Source organism: Argopecten irradians, chromosome 10, assembly GCF_041381155.1.
Source record: "Argopecten irradians isolate NY chromosome 10, Ai_NY, whole genome shotgun sequence".
Taxonomy (NCBI): domain Eukaryota; kingdom Metazoa; phylum Mollusca; class Bivalvia; order Pectinida; family Pectinidae; genus Argopecten; species Argopecten irradians.
The window spans coordinates 19,862,417-19,879,971 of NC_091143.1; the positions used below are offsets into that span (position 1 = coordinate 19,862,417).

General features: G+C 33.8%; 1 protein-coding gene across 3 annotated transcripts in view; it reads right to left on the minus strand.

Moving 5' to 3' along the window:
• Positions 1-342: 342 nt before the first annotated feature.
• Positions 343-17,555, minus strand: part of LOC138333348 (peroxidasin homolog) — a 118,486-nt gene continuing 101,273 nt past the window's right edge. For 2 of the 3 annotated variants that reach the window (XM_069281680.1, XM_069281677.1), the window contains 3 exons: positions 15,832-15,861; positions 6,138-6,152; positions 343-2,476 (listed from right to left, as the gene is read on the minus strand). In XM_069281680.1, the coding sequence (XP_069137781.1) occupies positions 2,367-2,476; positions 6,138-6,152; positions 15,832-15,861 (155 nt within the window). In that variant the 3' untranslated portion in view covers positions 343-2,366. The remainder of the gene's footprint in view (positions 2,477-6,137; positions 6,153-15,831; positions 15,862-17,555) is intronic. The other variant, XM_069281678.1, reaches the window with a different exon arrangement.

Genomic DNA, 17,555 nt, shown 5'->3' on the forward strand with positions numbered 1-17,555 from the left:
TCATATTTTGATATCAGCTATTCAGATATTTCAGATATTTTTACTTTAACATACTCTAAACTACACAATACAGATAATTTTAAAATCGTAGATTATCTTCATTCGTTAATTTTGATTACTTTTTTGATGAACTTGTGACATAAATATGTGTTGAAAAGCTATTACATGTATGTTGTTTACATAATGATTCCAACTTACAAAGATCATTCTATAAGAATCGCTAGCAATTCTACCTCACAATTGTTTCGCCAATTGATACTTATATCACATGCAATATAAAAAAGGTTTTAAATTTCTAAGTTTTCCAAGAAACTTTAAAAAAAACCAATAACCATCGATATAATTGGACACTTTGCTTGAATATAATTATATCTTTGCTGGCATATGTTATTTGCCAACATATTCACAGTTGTATCCCGATAGCTTAGTGACATGACCTTGTCTATATTAGATACCTATTCATATATTTTTTTTAAATTCTTCGTTTTCAATCGGGATACAAATTTGAACTTCATGGTTTATAGAGAGTATCTTATTAGCAAGAACTAATGATGCCTTGAAGTATACAGATTGGTTATTTGAATAGAAAAAAACACTGCAAAATGAACTAACGAAACTTGTATTTTGTAGAAATGAACAAAACATAAACCCGTAATTCAATAAAATTGCTTTTGCTGCTTATAGAATAAAAGTCCAATCATCACTTTGTAATTATTATTTTAAATCTTATCATAGGTCGATTGGAATTACAGATATTTTCAATATTGGTACGTATTAAGTACAACTTCTGTTCAATTAAACTTTCCATAAACTGTAAAGCAATAGGTTTCACGGTGATTTAATGCTGCGTTTTCCTGGTATGTGATTATTTCAAGACGATTTTATATCGCAATTGACAGCTTAAACGCTGCATTGTACTAGTTAAATCGTTTTCGCGTTTCGCGTATTCTAATCACACACGAAATGTAGTTAGTGGCGAAAATTACAGTATAATTCAACGCTAAAATGAAGAAAAAATTGTATCAAATGAAATGAACGATTACGTTGTTACTTCATGATGACTTGAGTTGAAGCGTACTATCAACCTTTCCATATTGTTTCGAGTAATGTATTGCAACGTTATTGCAAAAAATGATAAGATATTTAAGAAGTAAGCCAGCTGAAAATAAACGAACTTACGAATATATCGATAAAAATGTAGGATGATTTTCAATGATTCACCCGATATAAATAATCATCTTCACATGGCAATAATAGGTTGATAGTAACATGTTGCTGATACTATGATTAAATATATAGTTCTTAACACATACAATAAAATCGAAGTAGAACTGAATATACCTCAGGGAGGTATAGTCGTAACATCCAATATTGCACATACCATTGCAAAAATACAATTATATGGAAAACATGTCTATACGATATTTTCATAACACATGGAAAATTGAAATATTTTGAAGTATTACCCAATGAAGCTGTTTGCCTTCCACTGCACCTTGATTCATACAAATAGAATCGCAGTCTAAAATGGTAACACTTACATGTATTTTGTGATTGACAGCTAACTTATTACTTACACAGTGCATTAAAATAAATACTTCCGTAATGAGACTAGACAGAGCGAACCTGAGAATAGATGGTATAAAATGATATGAAATTCATATTTGTTCATTTACATATTTTGGATTTTGAGAAATAAATAGGGGAGTTTGTGTCACAACATTAACTATTTTGTCAGTTTCCGTCTGCGTTTAATCAGCTGCCGGAGTGGCCATAGAAAGACGTCTTCAGTGTAGCTTTGTTGAGACTAATCTGTCTTGCTACGCGAATGTGGCGTTGGTCTTGCCATTTCCGAGATGAATACAGGCTTACGCTATGGTGCATACAACACCACGAAATAGTTCACATGTTGCCTTCATAGTAGCATATACCTCTTCCTCTCTCGTTCATTTTTGATTTGATTTGTCTCCTTCTCAGTACCATTTATAGGCCATATATGTTATATACTGGTCCTTTTCACGGGCATAAAGACATCGCTTTACAACGCCATTCTATTGTCTGTTCGTATAATACTTCCACAATCGTGAAGTAAACTTTCAGGAGAGATTTTTCACAATGTTTTTTCACCATTCCTGCTTACTGTAGTTCATATTATATAACTGATATCTCGATCTCCTTCATTCTATTCCTTTGGACTGAATACCAGAATGTGACAGAACGACATATCATTCCAATATAGCCCATATCGAGGCGAAAATATACCTGTTCCGGAGCGACCAACGCAGTGGCATGTTTGGACGAATTTACAAGAGGTGTATATCCAGAGTAAAGGCACATTTAAAGATTGGTTAAACATATTGGTTTGGTCACCTCACTGCCAGTAAAGCGGATAAAAACAATAATACACAGTTCGTAGTTAGGTGCGCTGCATGATTTTCTCTATTTTCCTGTGGGCTTTCATCTGGAATAGAGGTTCCTGAAACACACAGAAAACACAACATATATCACCGTACGTGTTAGGGATGCCTTTTACTTAGTTTCAGTCTTCTATCACTTATTTACCATCAACTGTAAATATTATAATAGACCTTTGTATGCCCATTGGTAATATAATAATACTAGTGTTAAATTTCCCAAGATGCAATATATCAACTCAACTCGTTTTCTCTATCATTATTAATATATTTATATAAAGATAATCAGATACTCGGGTAAAGGGGAAAACAGAATATTGCAAGAAATATCGCCCAATCAAAGTACTAGTAGACAGTATAGATCTATATCCATCAACGCTTTAATTCACAGCAATTATGTATGTTTCATTTTGAATTAATGTTGATTAGTATTTTCTTTACATGTACATATGTTAACATATATTGATCAGCAGGAATATTGAGATGGGGGGAAACATTACATATGAAAATACACCGTACTGGTCCCAACATCGGCTTTTGTAGGTACGAAATGAAAAACATAGAAATAAAAATATAATGATGAATTCGGAAATGATACTCAATTCAATCGACATACAAATGTACAAAATTTGTTATGTGTATTGTTTTACATATTATGGACTGTTTACAAACGTTTTTTTATATCTGTGTGTATTTCAGATTACATAAATAAGTTGAAGAACGATTTTTATGAAATCTAATGCATGATACATGTATCATCCACATAACAAAGCATAGTACGTAACAGTTAAATGTCGAAATAATGCAATGGTTGTCTCTGAAACACATCAGTGACACAGTGCATTAGATGTATATATTTTCTGTTTTTCTCCTAGCTACATTATCAATGATGAAAGACAGTCTGGACTGATACTATCTACAATACTGCCTTTGACCGTTGGTACATTATCCCGTTCAATAGAAGTTGATTTTTGCGCAAAGTTATTTCCACGTTGCTTTTAGTAATCATGTGTAAAATCTAGTACATCAAAGAGAAGTTGGCAAGATGACCTGAATCGAATCGTTCATCACAGCATTAATCTGATCCGACATGCGACTGACACACTGGTTCCGTCTGGAATAGAGCGAGACGGTGTTCACTTTCATCATAAAAATATCGCCGTTCACACAAGCCATATCGGTTATAATGAGCAGAATGTGTGGAGGCATTGACTGTGTAAGCGACTTTAACGTGATCAGTCTACTTGTCCGTACAACCAACAGACTTACATGTAAGTAATGTCAGTGATACCTAAACAGTTTATTAAAACATCTATGCACCTTGATGTCTTACTCTGAAATCCCTTTGGACACCCCGTATCCACAAGATGAATCTTGAAATGAATTATTATCCTATGCATCAGTTATGTAGTATTATAAATAACGGCACTAACGTTCGTAATGGCCTCCACCTAAAAGCAATTTCATAAAGTGATATTTTACATCAAAATTTACATATATTTTCAACAAGAACATATGACATTTTTATGATTAATTGGTAATTGCTTATTGCTCAGCATAAAGGGAGTGGAACGTCTGTTTTGTCCGTTGTCAGTATAATATGACCAGTGAGGTGTGCTTCAGTGAAATAATAGTATAATAAGGAGAATATTATTACAAGGAGACACAACACGATTATACCGCGGCATCCCGAAACATAGACATTTACACAAGGCAACACATTGCACACTTGGGTATGGTAGGTCGTTCTTAAATAACCATGGCTGTTAATAGAATGTTACATTTAGTTAACCAAATCATTGGTATAAACGCATATTTAATGCATGTATTACTACAGTGTAACACCGATAAAATCATTAACGTAACTCCATATTTGTAAACTGATCTTAATACTTGTATGACTTTAACGCCGTTGTTTACATTTGAGTCTGTCAGATCACTGGGTTGATGACACATGGCCCAATGGTCATGAAACACTCATACTGAACATAGTCTTGCGTTGTAACCTATGACGGATTAGCAAGTACTTAGGTCTAGGTTCGTTTCATTATCGTTTTGGCATTGCTTACTGTACGTAGTTTTTAAACCAGTGGTTTGGATGTTTTATGTCATCAATGACATATCTAACTTACTCTTTCTTAGCATATGTCCATATGATTGACATACTTCTGCACCAAATCCGATGATGGAAATATTTACCGTAATAAAACTGAAGTTGTATCGGATTAGATTAGATTTCATGTAATTTGTGCAGCACAATTTACTCCAGAAATGTGTTGTTGTTTTAAAGAATTACGGAATGCTGAGGTCATACAATTTAATGAGTATCCGTTGTTATCGACATCATCAGTATACAGTAGAACGTCTGCATCTGGTTATAAAAGCCATTTAGTTTTTGCCAAGTTTTTATCTAGAACATATTTATACCGTGTTACAATGATCAAACCCTTAAGGGTGTAATTCACGGGGGCATCTGGTCAATCCTTAACGAAATTAACAAAGAAGCCTATTGTAACTCATAACTTTTAAATGTGCCACTTCTAAGAAAACGTCTTAACGATTATTATCAGCACGTACACTTAACCCCAAAAGAATAACATGCCATGGATTCAAGTCATGAGCAGCTCACCATCACAACATTGCGTAAACCGTTTCCTTTTGTTAACATTTTGTTTACGACAGACTATAAAAGTTCAACAACGTTGTTAGCACATTCTGATCAATAAATGACATACGCCATTACATCATGTGCATGCGATGTCAGCCTCAATGATAAGGAGAACGCCAGATAGATCCTTTAGAACAACTCGGTCATGTTCATGATATTTAATGAGATTTAGTTTTGCCAGCTTCACGGACAAGATTTTTTTCTCGTGCAGTTAAATGTGATAAAAATGTACACGTTAATGTAAAAAAAGACCAACAACATCGACAGATACACCAATTAACAGAAAAGTTTAATTACTAGCATTTGTTTGTTCTTGTGTAAAAATGAAAATTCAATTTGACGAGTTGATATAATGTATTGATAAACCAACCATCACAATGTTTCATGCTTACTACGGTACTAGGTGAACTAGTGCTGGTGTGCGTGGCGTGGCTATAGCCATTATGAGTAAAACAAAGTTCCAACTATTAATTGTTATTCAATAACGAATGAAGTCAAAAACGTTATTTTAATCTACAAAATTTTAATTGGTGACAATTACAGTTAAATAAAATTCTCACAAACAATCCCCTTTATACAAAGAGTATTGGTTTCACCTTAATATAGGTATATTTGTGTGTCAATACGAAAGTAAGAGTTTATTAAAAATAGTGTAAATAATCCAAATCGGTCTCGTTTTTCTCTTGATATCACTTCATATTAATTGTTGGTTATGAACTCGAATGGAACAACATCAATATAAAACTTATTTGAAGAAGAGAGAAAAAGGAAAAAAATAAACAAATATTTCAGTCTGCCTAATTAACATTTAGTTAGATATTGTTGTGGTGAACATTTTCCGTACTTGCAAGTGTCGGAGAACAAACAACAGAGAACATACATTAAAGATAAATCACGTTAACCATGTAACCATCTGTTACCAAGGTGATAGGAAGTGATAATGTCATTACAAAGAAAAAGTGAAAATATAAATCTTGAATTTCTAAGACATAAGAGAAAAATTATCTAAAACAATTATGAAAAAAAAACTTTCAAAGATAAAACTGTTTACTTACGCGAAGGTTCATTATCTGTAAGTAAAATCATCAGATATATATAACTTTATAGAGCTTTGATTCAGTGAATAAAATGTCAAATACTTTTTCTTCAAGTACAATTGAAAGAAATACCTATTTTAGTAGAGTTCATATTACAAGTATTGAAAAAATGTGAATTGTGTCTTTGTTGACAAGGAGTTGTGACTCATTAACTAACTTAAGAGATGTTAAATATTTGCTCCCTTGTATATGGAGTAAATCCCTGTGGGGAGCTCGTATGTTAAGATAAGTTACAGTGTATTATCATTATTACTATATAGCAGGTAGCGAAATCAGTAATAGATCGTGTGAGTGTTAATTAGTTCTTACGAGTCAGATATGAACGGTGGACTTTTGAATTTTTTATCTACCCAGCAGAAGAGGGCAATTAGTGTTTAATAATATAATATTGTTCGTTATCATATCTTTTAAATAGGCTAAATGTAAATAAGGGAGCGGATCAGTGTGTTTGGAACATAGTGATAAATATGGTCTTTATAAGGTGAATATGTTTATTTGTCACAGATGGTAGATCCAAAGGTCTCGGGCAGAAATGTGTATTTTTAGCTATTCTTCTATATTGTAAAGAATAGTCATGCCATGTTTACTAGCTGGGATAATTAGACTGTCAGAGTTGTTTTTTTTTTATTAAATTAGCATTAGCGAAACTAATGTCAGTTAGATAATTAAATTATATCAAAATAACATGATTCCGTTATTTGTTTTCAAACTTACTTATGATCAATACATGGTTCTGTGATAATATAATTCCATGATGAAATATACCATTCCTTAAAGATTTTCCACTGCCGACAGAGTATGAACTATACTCATGATTTGTCTCATTAACACCAAAAATAATATATGATAATTTATTTTGCTTTGGATGCAAGCACAATCAGTACTTTATTGCATATAGGGCATAGTGTCAGGGAATTTTTTTCGGGAAGCAATTAATTATTTTCAATATTTTTATCTTGAAGTAAAATTAAAACTTCAAACTTGTCAGTGATGGTAATGGTGTAGATTAAATCATTTTTGTAACTGAAGTAAAAACTACATATTCCTCTGCCAGTGATTTGAAAGAGAAAAAAATACCATTTGTCCACGGAAGAGCATCTTTAACAGAATCGCTCGTTGTCAGTATAATGTGAGGTGTATTACTTGGTGTGGTCGGTGGCATGCTTCAGTGATATAGCACTATAAAAAAGGGCAAGAGTTCCACTATACAAGAAGGCATAACATGAAAACACCGCTCTCACAAAACACGCACCACGAATTTCATGCACGCAACATAGCACAGAATGCTAATTGTATTAATAAATTGAAAACCAATGAGAAATTCAGCTTAATTACATTCAACGTTATTAAGGTATCGTGTTTCTATAACATACCTATTTTAGCGGTATTTTTATTTTAGTTCTTTTTTGCGCCAAACAGTGTGCTCCAAATTGAAATCGGAATTTCGGTAATTGATTTTTAGTACAGCGTGAATATAGCAATTTACAAGAATATAGAAATTTGCAAGATTTAGCTTTTTCAATAACCTGAATACTATCCATGGCAATACACTGTATAGCAATGGAGAGACGCTGACGTGTTTAGTTGATCTCAGGATAGGTCTGACTGTGTCGATCTAAAGTGATATCGAGAAAAGAGCTCGTCAAGGTTATAAATCAATATTTATAAAATAGTGTTATACAATTTAGTGATTGAGAGGTAAATTGACTGAACATTGAAGCATTTACATTAGCTAACACTATACCAACACGCAATAATTTCATCAAGAGGAGTTTGCCTTGAACTGGCACTGTCTGATAATATTCGACCATGATTTGATAGAAAGGCGTCAACCTGGCTGAGATTTCGGTTTAAGAAATCCTTAACCTAATCCATTTCAGACGTATTGAGGATAAAACTCGTCTGACCAGGAGATAACACGGACTGCTATGAAGTACTACACATCTTCGTAATCAATTTCATCACATCATATACCCGTTGCAGAAATCGATTTTGTCTCAAGGACGGAAATGTAACTGGATAATTACATAAAGTACATGCATGTACCTGTTTATCATTAAAGGATATTCCAAATATACCGATGCTTAAAGAAATTCATGAAACTAGTTTCTATCTCGCACGTTCGTTACTAAATCCAAATTGAGCTAAGGAGACTAAGAGTTGTTTCGTTCATTGAATCCAATAACGATAAACCAATTGGAAAGTGAATAGCTAATAAAATATATTACATATAAGTAAGTAACATTCATGAAATATCAATTTCTACTTATTGATTCGGCTTTGTCACAGATTTCAACAAACGTCTTGTCGTTCAATGTATAAAACAAATCAGTAATCATCCACCGCAATGGTACATGTTTCTCAGATGGGAGATATTGGCGTGCTGTGTAGAGTTTTATGTAAAGTGCTGAGGAATTACTAAACAATGGAAGTAAAAGAGTTCAGTGACTGTATTCGTCTAACTAACATAGGACAGACATTGTGTATTGAAGAAAAACTAACGCTAAAATAAAATCCCAAAAAGTATATTTGACATATATAAGCACAAGTTTCAATCTATATTGATAGAAAGCAGGCGTTAAAAATGTCTCACTTACTTTGCTCTTGCGATTGTTTGTTTGTTTGATTATTTTAACGTCTTATTAACAGCCAAGTATGCAGTATGAAGCGTGTGTTAAATTCGAGGTGCGTGAATTTGGGAGGCTTCGGTATGTTAGTGTTGTGTCTTCTTGTATAATGGAACTGTTACACTTTTTTATTGCTATATCACTGAAGCATGCCGCCGAAGACACAAAGCAACACACTCCACCCGGTCACATTATACTGACAACGGGCGAACCAGTCGTCCCACTCCCTGTATGCTGAGCGCTAAGCAGGAGAAGAAACTACCACTTTTGTAGACTTTGGTGTGTCTCGGCCAGGGGACAGAACCCAGAGCCTTTTTCACAGGTGCGAACGCTCAACCCAAGGCCAAACGTGCGGTGGTGCCAAGGGAGTCATTAGGAAAGATAAAGTCAGTTAGGAGGAAGAGAAAAAAATAAGATCCTAAAATTAGTCGCCTTTTACGATCATGCAATAGGGGCAGCATTCTAACACCCTATCTGCAAGGACATTGCTCTTGCGAGGAAAACGGACAAACAAGTATAACTTTACCGCAACAAGAACAGTTCTACGTGACATATCAAAGAAAATACGTTTTTCTCATCATGTCAAGCTGTTAGCTGCTAATATGTCAACAAATTAGGTTAACCTAAATATCATGAACCTATGTACTGTAAAGTTATCTATCGAAATACACGTGGTAATTTGTTGAATATAATGTGCTGTAGAGTCCACTTGGGGATTATATTACCGTTTAAGGTCTATATCTTTGTTAATATAGTTATTAAGCTCTATATGATGATATGATGTTAGAGCGTATACTAAATCAACATATTAAATTATGAAACAAGAATCGTCTACTTCTATGTTAAAGACGAAGATAGTTCCTCTAAATTCATCAGGCACTTATTTATTTCTTTGAAATGTCACACCAGCAGGGAAACTCCAGCAATGATGGTCTTAGAAGTATAGCTGGAAATATGTACCATTATATATATGAATGTTTCGTAAAAAAACTAACAATACTCCCGAAACTTGATTACTGAAATGCAATTATACTTATATCTGTTCCCGTAGAGAGCGACGGTATGTAATGGTTCATCTTGTGGAAGGAACAGACGCCCGCGGAATACTTCATGTTTCACGTAATCATTAGCACCTCTCTTTATACTTTACACCTACCCAACTACCGTAATTGGTAATTGCCTAGAACAATCACTACCCTCGGAAAATCAGTTATAAATATTGAATCTGTAAGGATGTCATGGGCTTTAACATCTGACTTAAGATTACGACATTGCAGACCAATTCCATCAGTCGGACATTGCCTTGGGCTCTGCTAAAGGTAGCTCTGTAAGTGTTCTATCGTGTCCGTGTTCAATCACATTGACTCTGTCACTTCCAAGTAGTAAATATATCCCCGAGGTTCGTATACAGACAAGAACGATTAAATTTGATTCACAGACAAATTCACAACAATATAGTGATGCAGCAGTATTTGTAAAGCACAGACTGTCTACAACGGCTTCTTCATAGATAATGAAGCATAATATATTTGCCAGTAGTTGCGTCTTAGCGTAACATATCATATACAGCAAAAGACAACAAAAAATTTGAAATCTCTACCATAATATAAATATGAGAGTGTATGTACAGCACAGTATGAATCGTACAATGTATTCACTTATGATACCACCTCTTTCACAGTTTCAAATAGTGCAATGTCCATTTTTGAATACTTAAAGCAAAAAGAGACTGCTACCGAGAAACTCAATTACTTCCACAACACACGTTACTAATACAATATAATTAGCATGCAGTGTTATGTTTGCGTTCTTGTATCTGCATTATTTAGATGCACATTTACATGTAGATCAAATCGGGAAAAATGATTTATTTATAAGAATCATATTTACAAGTGGTCGTTTTAGAGCTGTCGATAAAGAAGTACCATCATCTGCTTACAGGAGGAAACGAATCAGTTTTCATTCTTGTAACTGATCTTTACATTAACCTTAGGAAAATAAATTTGATAGTGTTTCTTGTTAACTAAGGCAATAACCAATCGATACTTGATCTGTTAGCATACATTCTAAATTCCGCAAATCATGCAAAACTTCCCAAATGTCCCATTTATCATTGGATCTAGAGTATTTCAATCATATGTGATATATTGACAATGGATATCTGGTTCTCAAACGTGTTTTCCGTTTCAGATCAAATCAACCATACAATGATAAGATGTCAATGGTAAAGTACAAAGGGTGCGCCAAAACCTAAATACGACCCGGTATCACTTTCACAAAGACGTCATACCAGCACCTCGATGTCCCCGTGGCCCAGACGATCTAACATACAACTATACCAGACACAATGCTCTACTGTCCATCAGACTAGTGAATGGTCTAATACTCTCTGACCTAGTTTGACCTACTGACCTAATTATGTTTCATTTTTTATTATCATGTTGAGCGATATGCTGTATCATATTTCAAATTGAGGAGGGGGAGATTGGAGGCGTGGCTTCATAGAGCACTTTTCAAAATAACGCGTAACTGATTGTACATGTAAAAGGAGCAAGTCGGTGATGTGATTTTTGTACATAATGTCACATCAAATGGTAGACCATGTTTCCCCAAATATGAGTTGGTGTCAATGGTGGCTGATTATCCTTACAATAATCATGATAATGTATTTTCTATTCTATTTTTATATGGCAATATATTGTTTCTGGTATGTACGTATTAACCTCGGCCATTTACAGGTCACGCGAATTAACAACCGTGACACCTAAATTAATGACAGCCATATACTTCTGTAAAAAGAACAAAGGAGTACACTATCTTAATCACCTCTGCCAGTGAGTAGAAGATAAAAAATGGTTAACTGTCTCCTACACCCGGTAATTAATATTTTCTCTTTTTAAAATGCATGTTTATGTCCCGTTCGTACACCGAAAGTTATAAATAATAGAAATGTATAATTAGTGTAACTAAGTAGTAAGTACCATTCGTCAGCGGCACAGTGTCCGTCAATTAGCCATGACGCTTTGTCACATACCACGAATGATACACCTACACCTTATAGAAGTTATACTAATATCACCAACTCACGAATGTTTTGTATCGCAACTTGACAAAATAATGAAGTATGAATTAGTAACGTTAAAACGTGTGAATGATAGATTCTGTAATTGCAGCCGTGTATCGGTATATATGACTTTTCAGAATAACAATTATTCTGTCACCAGTAACAGACTGATGTGCTAGAAGAAATTGAAAATTTGCCAAACTCGTACTGAGTATAAAATTACTCTTCTGATTCATATCCCAGAGCGCAAGTCAAACGAAAGCAACACGAAAGACGCTAAGATTTTTTGCTATATCCTTCTCTATTAAGATTTTGGTTTCGCCTTTCTTCTCCTCCTATTGGCTGTTCATTCTGTCTTCTGTTTTATGTACTTAGGCGTATGCATCTATTTAATAATAGTAAATGAAAATGGTATCTACTAGTTATATTTGGGATAACACAGTGAAATGTAATATTCCGGTAGAGAAAGTTGATTTGAGTTAAATTTATTTACTACAAACAACAAATCGATATATCGATATTAGTTAAAGTAAAACCAAAACATTGCAAAATGTCTGATGACATGTTTGTTCACTCGCCTCGTATGGACATTCTATTAGCACTCGCGTATTTTGGTCTATGGTAGATGACATGAGGCTATGTATTGTATAGCACAGAGTATAGCGGTACACACCACAACAGAAAATGCGGACAAGTACCAAAATTCACAATTAGCTTTTTGCAGCTCAAACAAATACCAGTCCTAAATATAAACATTTCTTTTAAGTGCACAAATGTCATGTTTATTGGGTTTAACGTTTCAAGAGATAATAAACCATTGGAAATGTGCAGACTGATGAGTTTATCTAGACATCGATTTGAGGACAGGATAAGAACGGTAAATACAAAAGCCGTTTCTCAAAAGAGTCTAAACTGATATGTCTGCAGATTAATACAGTCTAAAATATTCATGCAGCTTTCTGGTGGACCGTTTGATGTTCTGATTAAGCTGCCTAGTTGACTTGGCGATGAAGGATTCTTATCGTCACTCTTTGTACATTTATATGACTTCCGGAGGAACATATCAATACCTTTCCAATGTCTACGAGCCTTAAATGTAGTTCTTGTCGGATCGATGGGACTGGCTATGTATGTACGTGGGTGTTGTACCGGATGACCTTTTCATACGCCAATTCATAGTCTTATCCGCTTGGTGAGGTATGTTAACACTACTTACAGGCACATTACGTTCAACAGTGCTTAAATATGATCAGGTTAACACATCGGCAGCTGACTTGTGAACTCAGCTTTGTGACAGGAAAACATTAATGCTGGAAATGGGTAGTCATAAAAAGTAAGCCGAGTAAACATCTAGAAATATACTAGCGGAATAGGTAGGATCAGTATGATAACAATTTACACTTGAATTAAGTCGTTATTACATGTACAAAACAAACCCCTCTTTAAACATTATGAAATCGATATTGGTAAATTGATTTCAGTCTGGACATATCGGTTGTGATGGTTTTAGCCTATCGTAAATGGAGAAGTCTTACTAGCATTTCAGAATTGTAAGACACCTCTGAAAGGTAGAGGTAATGATTTTTCAAATCGATCACAGGAAGTGACCGTAAACATGAGAATGGTTCAATGCTTTAATATTTGATGATATCGTGAGAGGCGAACAGTTGCACCATATTTCAAATAAACAATCTGCATGTGCAGACCGTACATGTAAAAACAATGTGCTATTCGTAAAAAAATATTATGATCACGATTGTTCTATTTTAAAAGCATAAACATTTGGATATTTTCTACTACGCAATGTGATTGTCAGCCTTTATAATGTATATAAAAATGTTCAACTGTTCAACCAGGATGGACATTTTTTTGAGTATGTATTTTCTTTAATTATAATAAAGTTGAAATAAATTTTAAAAAAAATATGAAACGATTTATCTAGATAGTATTTACTATTTTAAAGGCACCTTATTGCTGTTAAAAATATCGGTTAAACAGAATCGTATTGATATTGTTTAATGTACATGTACTATTACTCCCCTGACGTGTCATAACCAGATATTTGGAGTCTATACTAAACCTAGGGGCACATTATTTACCGCTTTAGCGTCCTAGACATATCAATATCTACTTACTGACGTTATACTTACATAACCTTCCTCGGGTGATCCAGGTGCCCTTTGGCATGATCTATTCCATAAGAGTTTGTGGTACTATATGTTTGCAAGTGTAGATACATCGCCTTAACGCTATCTTTGTTGACTATAGGTAAACATCCTCTTCTAAAATCACTATATTTTTCAGGATGTACATTCTTAATACCAAGAATTTATACAATTACGTATATTTCGGATCATCAGGTCCTGTTTGTTTATAAATGACGTAACCTTGTTCTGACATTTTTGCTTGGCAATTGCAACTACAGGCGGTTTATATGACCCCTAGAAAGTAAATAGCATACACAGTCTGTAGAAATTGTATCCACGAGGTGGAAGTTAGATATATTGGTATGTTATTACACAACATTCAGTAGGATTTATGACCAAATACGGCCTGAGTTGGCGGGAATACATGTACGCTGTTTCACGGCAAAGAGAACATGGCGCTCTTGATGTTTCGAAAACCAGGATGCAGTGTTAAAACTGCGGGTCTTGTATCTGATAAATGTCATCGTTACATGGCACGGAAGTGTAATGTAATTGGCCAGACTATAATTCGTTTTGGTAAATGCTACCTTCTAGTGGGTTTCACAGAATCGATTAACAAAAGTTTAAATAGAACAACAAGAAAGGCATGACGCCATTTCAACGTAGACGCTCTCGAACTAAGATGGGGTGTTTACTTGTTTTGCTCTTTTGAATGCCGTTATTGCGGCCCTAGACGGGAACACTCCTAATTTGTCCTTCTGTTTGTACGTAAATTACTCTTTAAGTGGTACCAACAGGAGATTTAAGGTTAACATTTGGTGCTGAAAACGATCAAGACATCTTTTCGTTTTTTCTCAAGATCCTAATAATGTGAACCGCCTTTTTGTGTGCGATTTATTCTCACAAATCCAAGTGAATTCGCGACAGTTTATCTCTGCGAATCATTACCTACATCACTTATACTGATCAGATGTTCTTTTCAATTGTTTAATTTACGAATGTTTATCTTCGCGAAAATGATTTGAAATAGAAATCGCAAAAATCAGAAGCCGCGAAAGGGGTTTGTTTACAGCATCAGCGATCACGCTTGAAACTTCTGCAGTTCTGTATTTTTACACTCAGTCTGGTTCAGGTCGGATTTGATAAACAACAAGAAGAAACATTTAATTGTAAAGTATACATGTATGTTAACTTTGAAGGTTATTTTAATATGGAAGAGAAATATAGTGTAAAAGTTGACATCGCTAACGAGATAACCGCCTAAAAAGAATAAATACGCATATTATATTTCTTTTATGTCATAATTTTCTATATTTTCTAACGATGTTTTGAGCTAAAAACCAAAAGTCAACGAGTTTTCATTTGATATAATACTAAACTATTTGAGCAGATATCTGCAGGATATTTTGACTTACTTAACTTGTATATATATTCATATTTTGTTTTTACATATTTATATTTGCATTTCAAAGAAACGTAAATATCGCTGGCAGAAAAGCGGAATTTGTTACGCCTTCTTGGAAACGATTAATCTGAGACTGGATTTGACAGTTGACCGCATTTCATTACCATTGCTGATGTAATAAACATGCATTACAGAACTACTTTGTTTGATAAGTAAACGTTTCAATTGACATGGTTGCTGATCATTTGCATTTAGATTGGATGTGTTTCATCACAGTTAATGCGTATACAGAAATTGATTTTATTTCACGTCTTAATCTCGGTTCATTTTTGAATTAAATTACAAAATTTCTACAGACTAATGTAAAATGACAAATGAGCATTGTTTAAACAAACATAAATGTACTCACCAAATCTTTTCTTTATATTGTCTTTTTCAGCTGAAAAATAATAACAACTTGATATACGTCAATATATTAAAATGTTATGTTAAAACGGTATCAAGAAAGTGTTATATACACCTAAAACTTCATATTTATATCATAAATCAATTATACAGACAGGATATTCGTCCATTTCATTGTTTTATTTTAGTACCTATATAGTTTTGTATCAAACATTTTTTGCGACTTAAACTAGAAAAATAACAAAATCCACTTATTACTTTGTGCCTTTACAGAAGTATTCCATGTGATTTATAAAACGAAGGTTGTGCATCAAGTCGCTGTGAATTGCAAATACATGTAATACTGCACGCATGGATAAAAGTGTAATACGTGCGACGAATGTAGTGCTAAGAGTTTTCTAAAAAAAACTATAAATCTATATCTATGCTTTGCAAATAGATGAGGACAACACGAAGAAACGATATCGCATTAAAATAATTGATGCAATTTATTATTTGTAAATAAATGAACGCATTTCAGCAACGCTGTAATTTATTATTTTACTAGTTTTATCCTGATAAATCCAACATCTAGGTATTTTTCTAAATTCTTACATATTTCCACTTTATCAGCTTAATTCGTATAACTCATTCGAGCGGGGGTGTGTATCTGAGTGCCCTTATCATTGACTTTTTATACAATGGACGTGTGCATGTATATTGTCAAATCACTATAAGATTATATATGATTTTATGCTGCAAATATCCTCTTCGAGTTCTGCAAGTGTATGCAACACTACACTAGATTACTTTCTTTACCAAGAAATACGATTTCGTAACGGTGTGTATAATTTTTCATTTGGAAGCAAAACCTCAAGCTTGGTTACTTGAATATTTGAATGACGTTATAGTCGATTCAGATCCATATCATGTATTTAAATTTTGCAATTATAAAAAGCGCTAACATCTTAAACTTGGATGGTTTCTTCTATAAAATCCATCCTATGAATATCTATGGTGATGTATTTAAAATTCTGACGACAATAATGGGAACATGACCGCCAAACTGACATCAGTACGCTCAAGTTTAATTGTGAGTTATGCGTTAGATATCAATAAAGCTATAATTTAAATTCTCTGCATTTTCTGACTAAAATCTCATGAATAATGAATAACTTCATCCAAAGCAAAAAAATGTTTGTTAGTTTTATTCAAGCCGGTAAAATAATTTTGTTATGTAAATACCATTCGGATACGACGATTTGTTATGGGAGAACATTGATGTTTAATCCTCTCTTTAATATACTGGGATGTTGTACTGGCTGCAATTTGTTAAATCGTACAAATATAGGTCACTCTCACGTAAGATTAAAAACGTTATGCTGGAAAGGAATATTATACTTATGTCTACGTAAGAGGTATTTTAAGAGTATTTTAATGGCAAAAAACAAGTTGGTTATGTTGTTCTCTACTGAAATGTATCGATAGAGAATTACATATTAGTATGCATAGTTTAAATCATACAACGTCATTATTACGTATGTGCTATATACATATGCATCTCCTAAAGTTTGCAACTTCGCCTTATGCTTATTTTGTAAACACTGGCTAAGATATGCGCTGGCCGGATAGAATATTACATTTTTATCTGATTATAATGTATCGCTGTCTGTTTGCCTTAATGTTGACAGCCGGATGTATAGCCAGGGATATGGAACTGCAACAACTTTTTACAATGACTGCCATGCT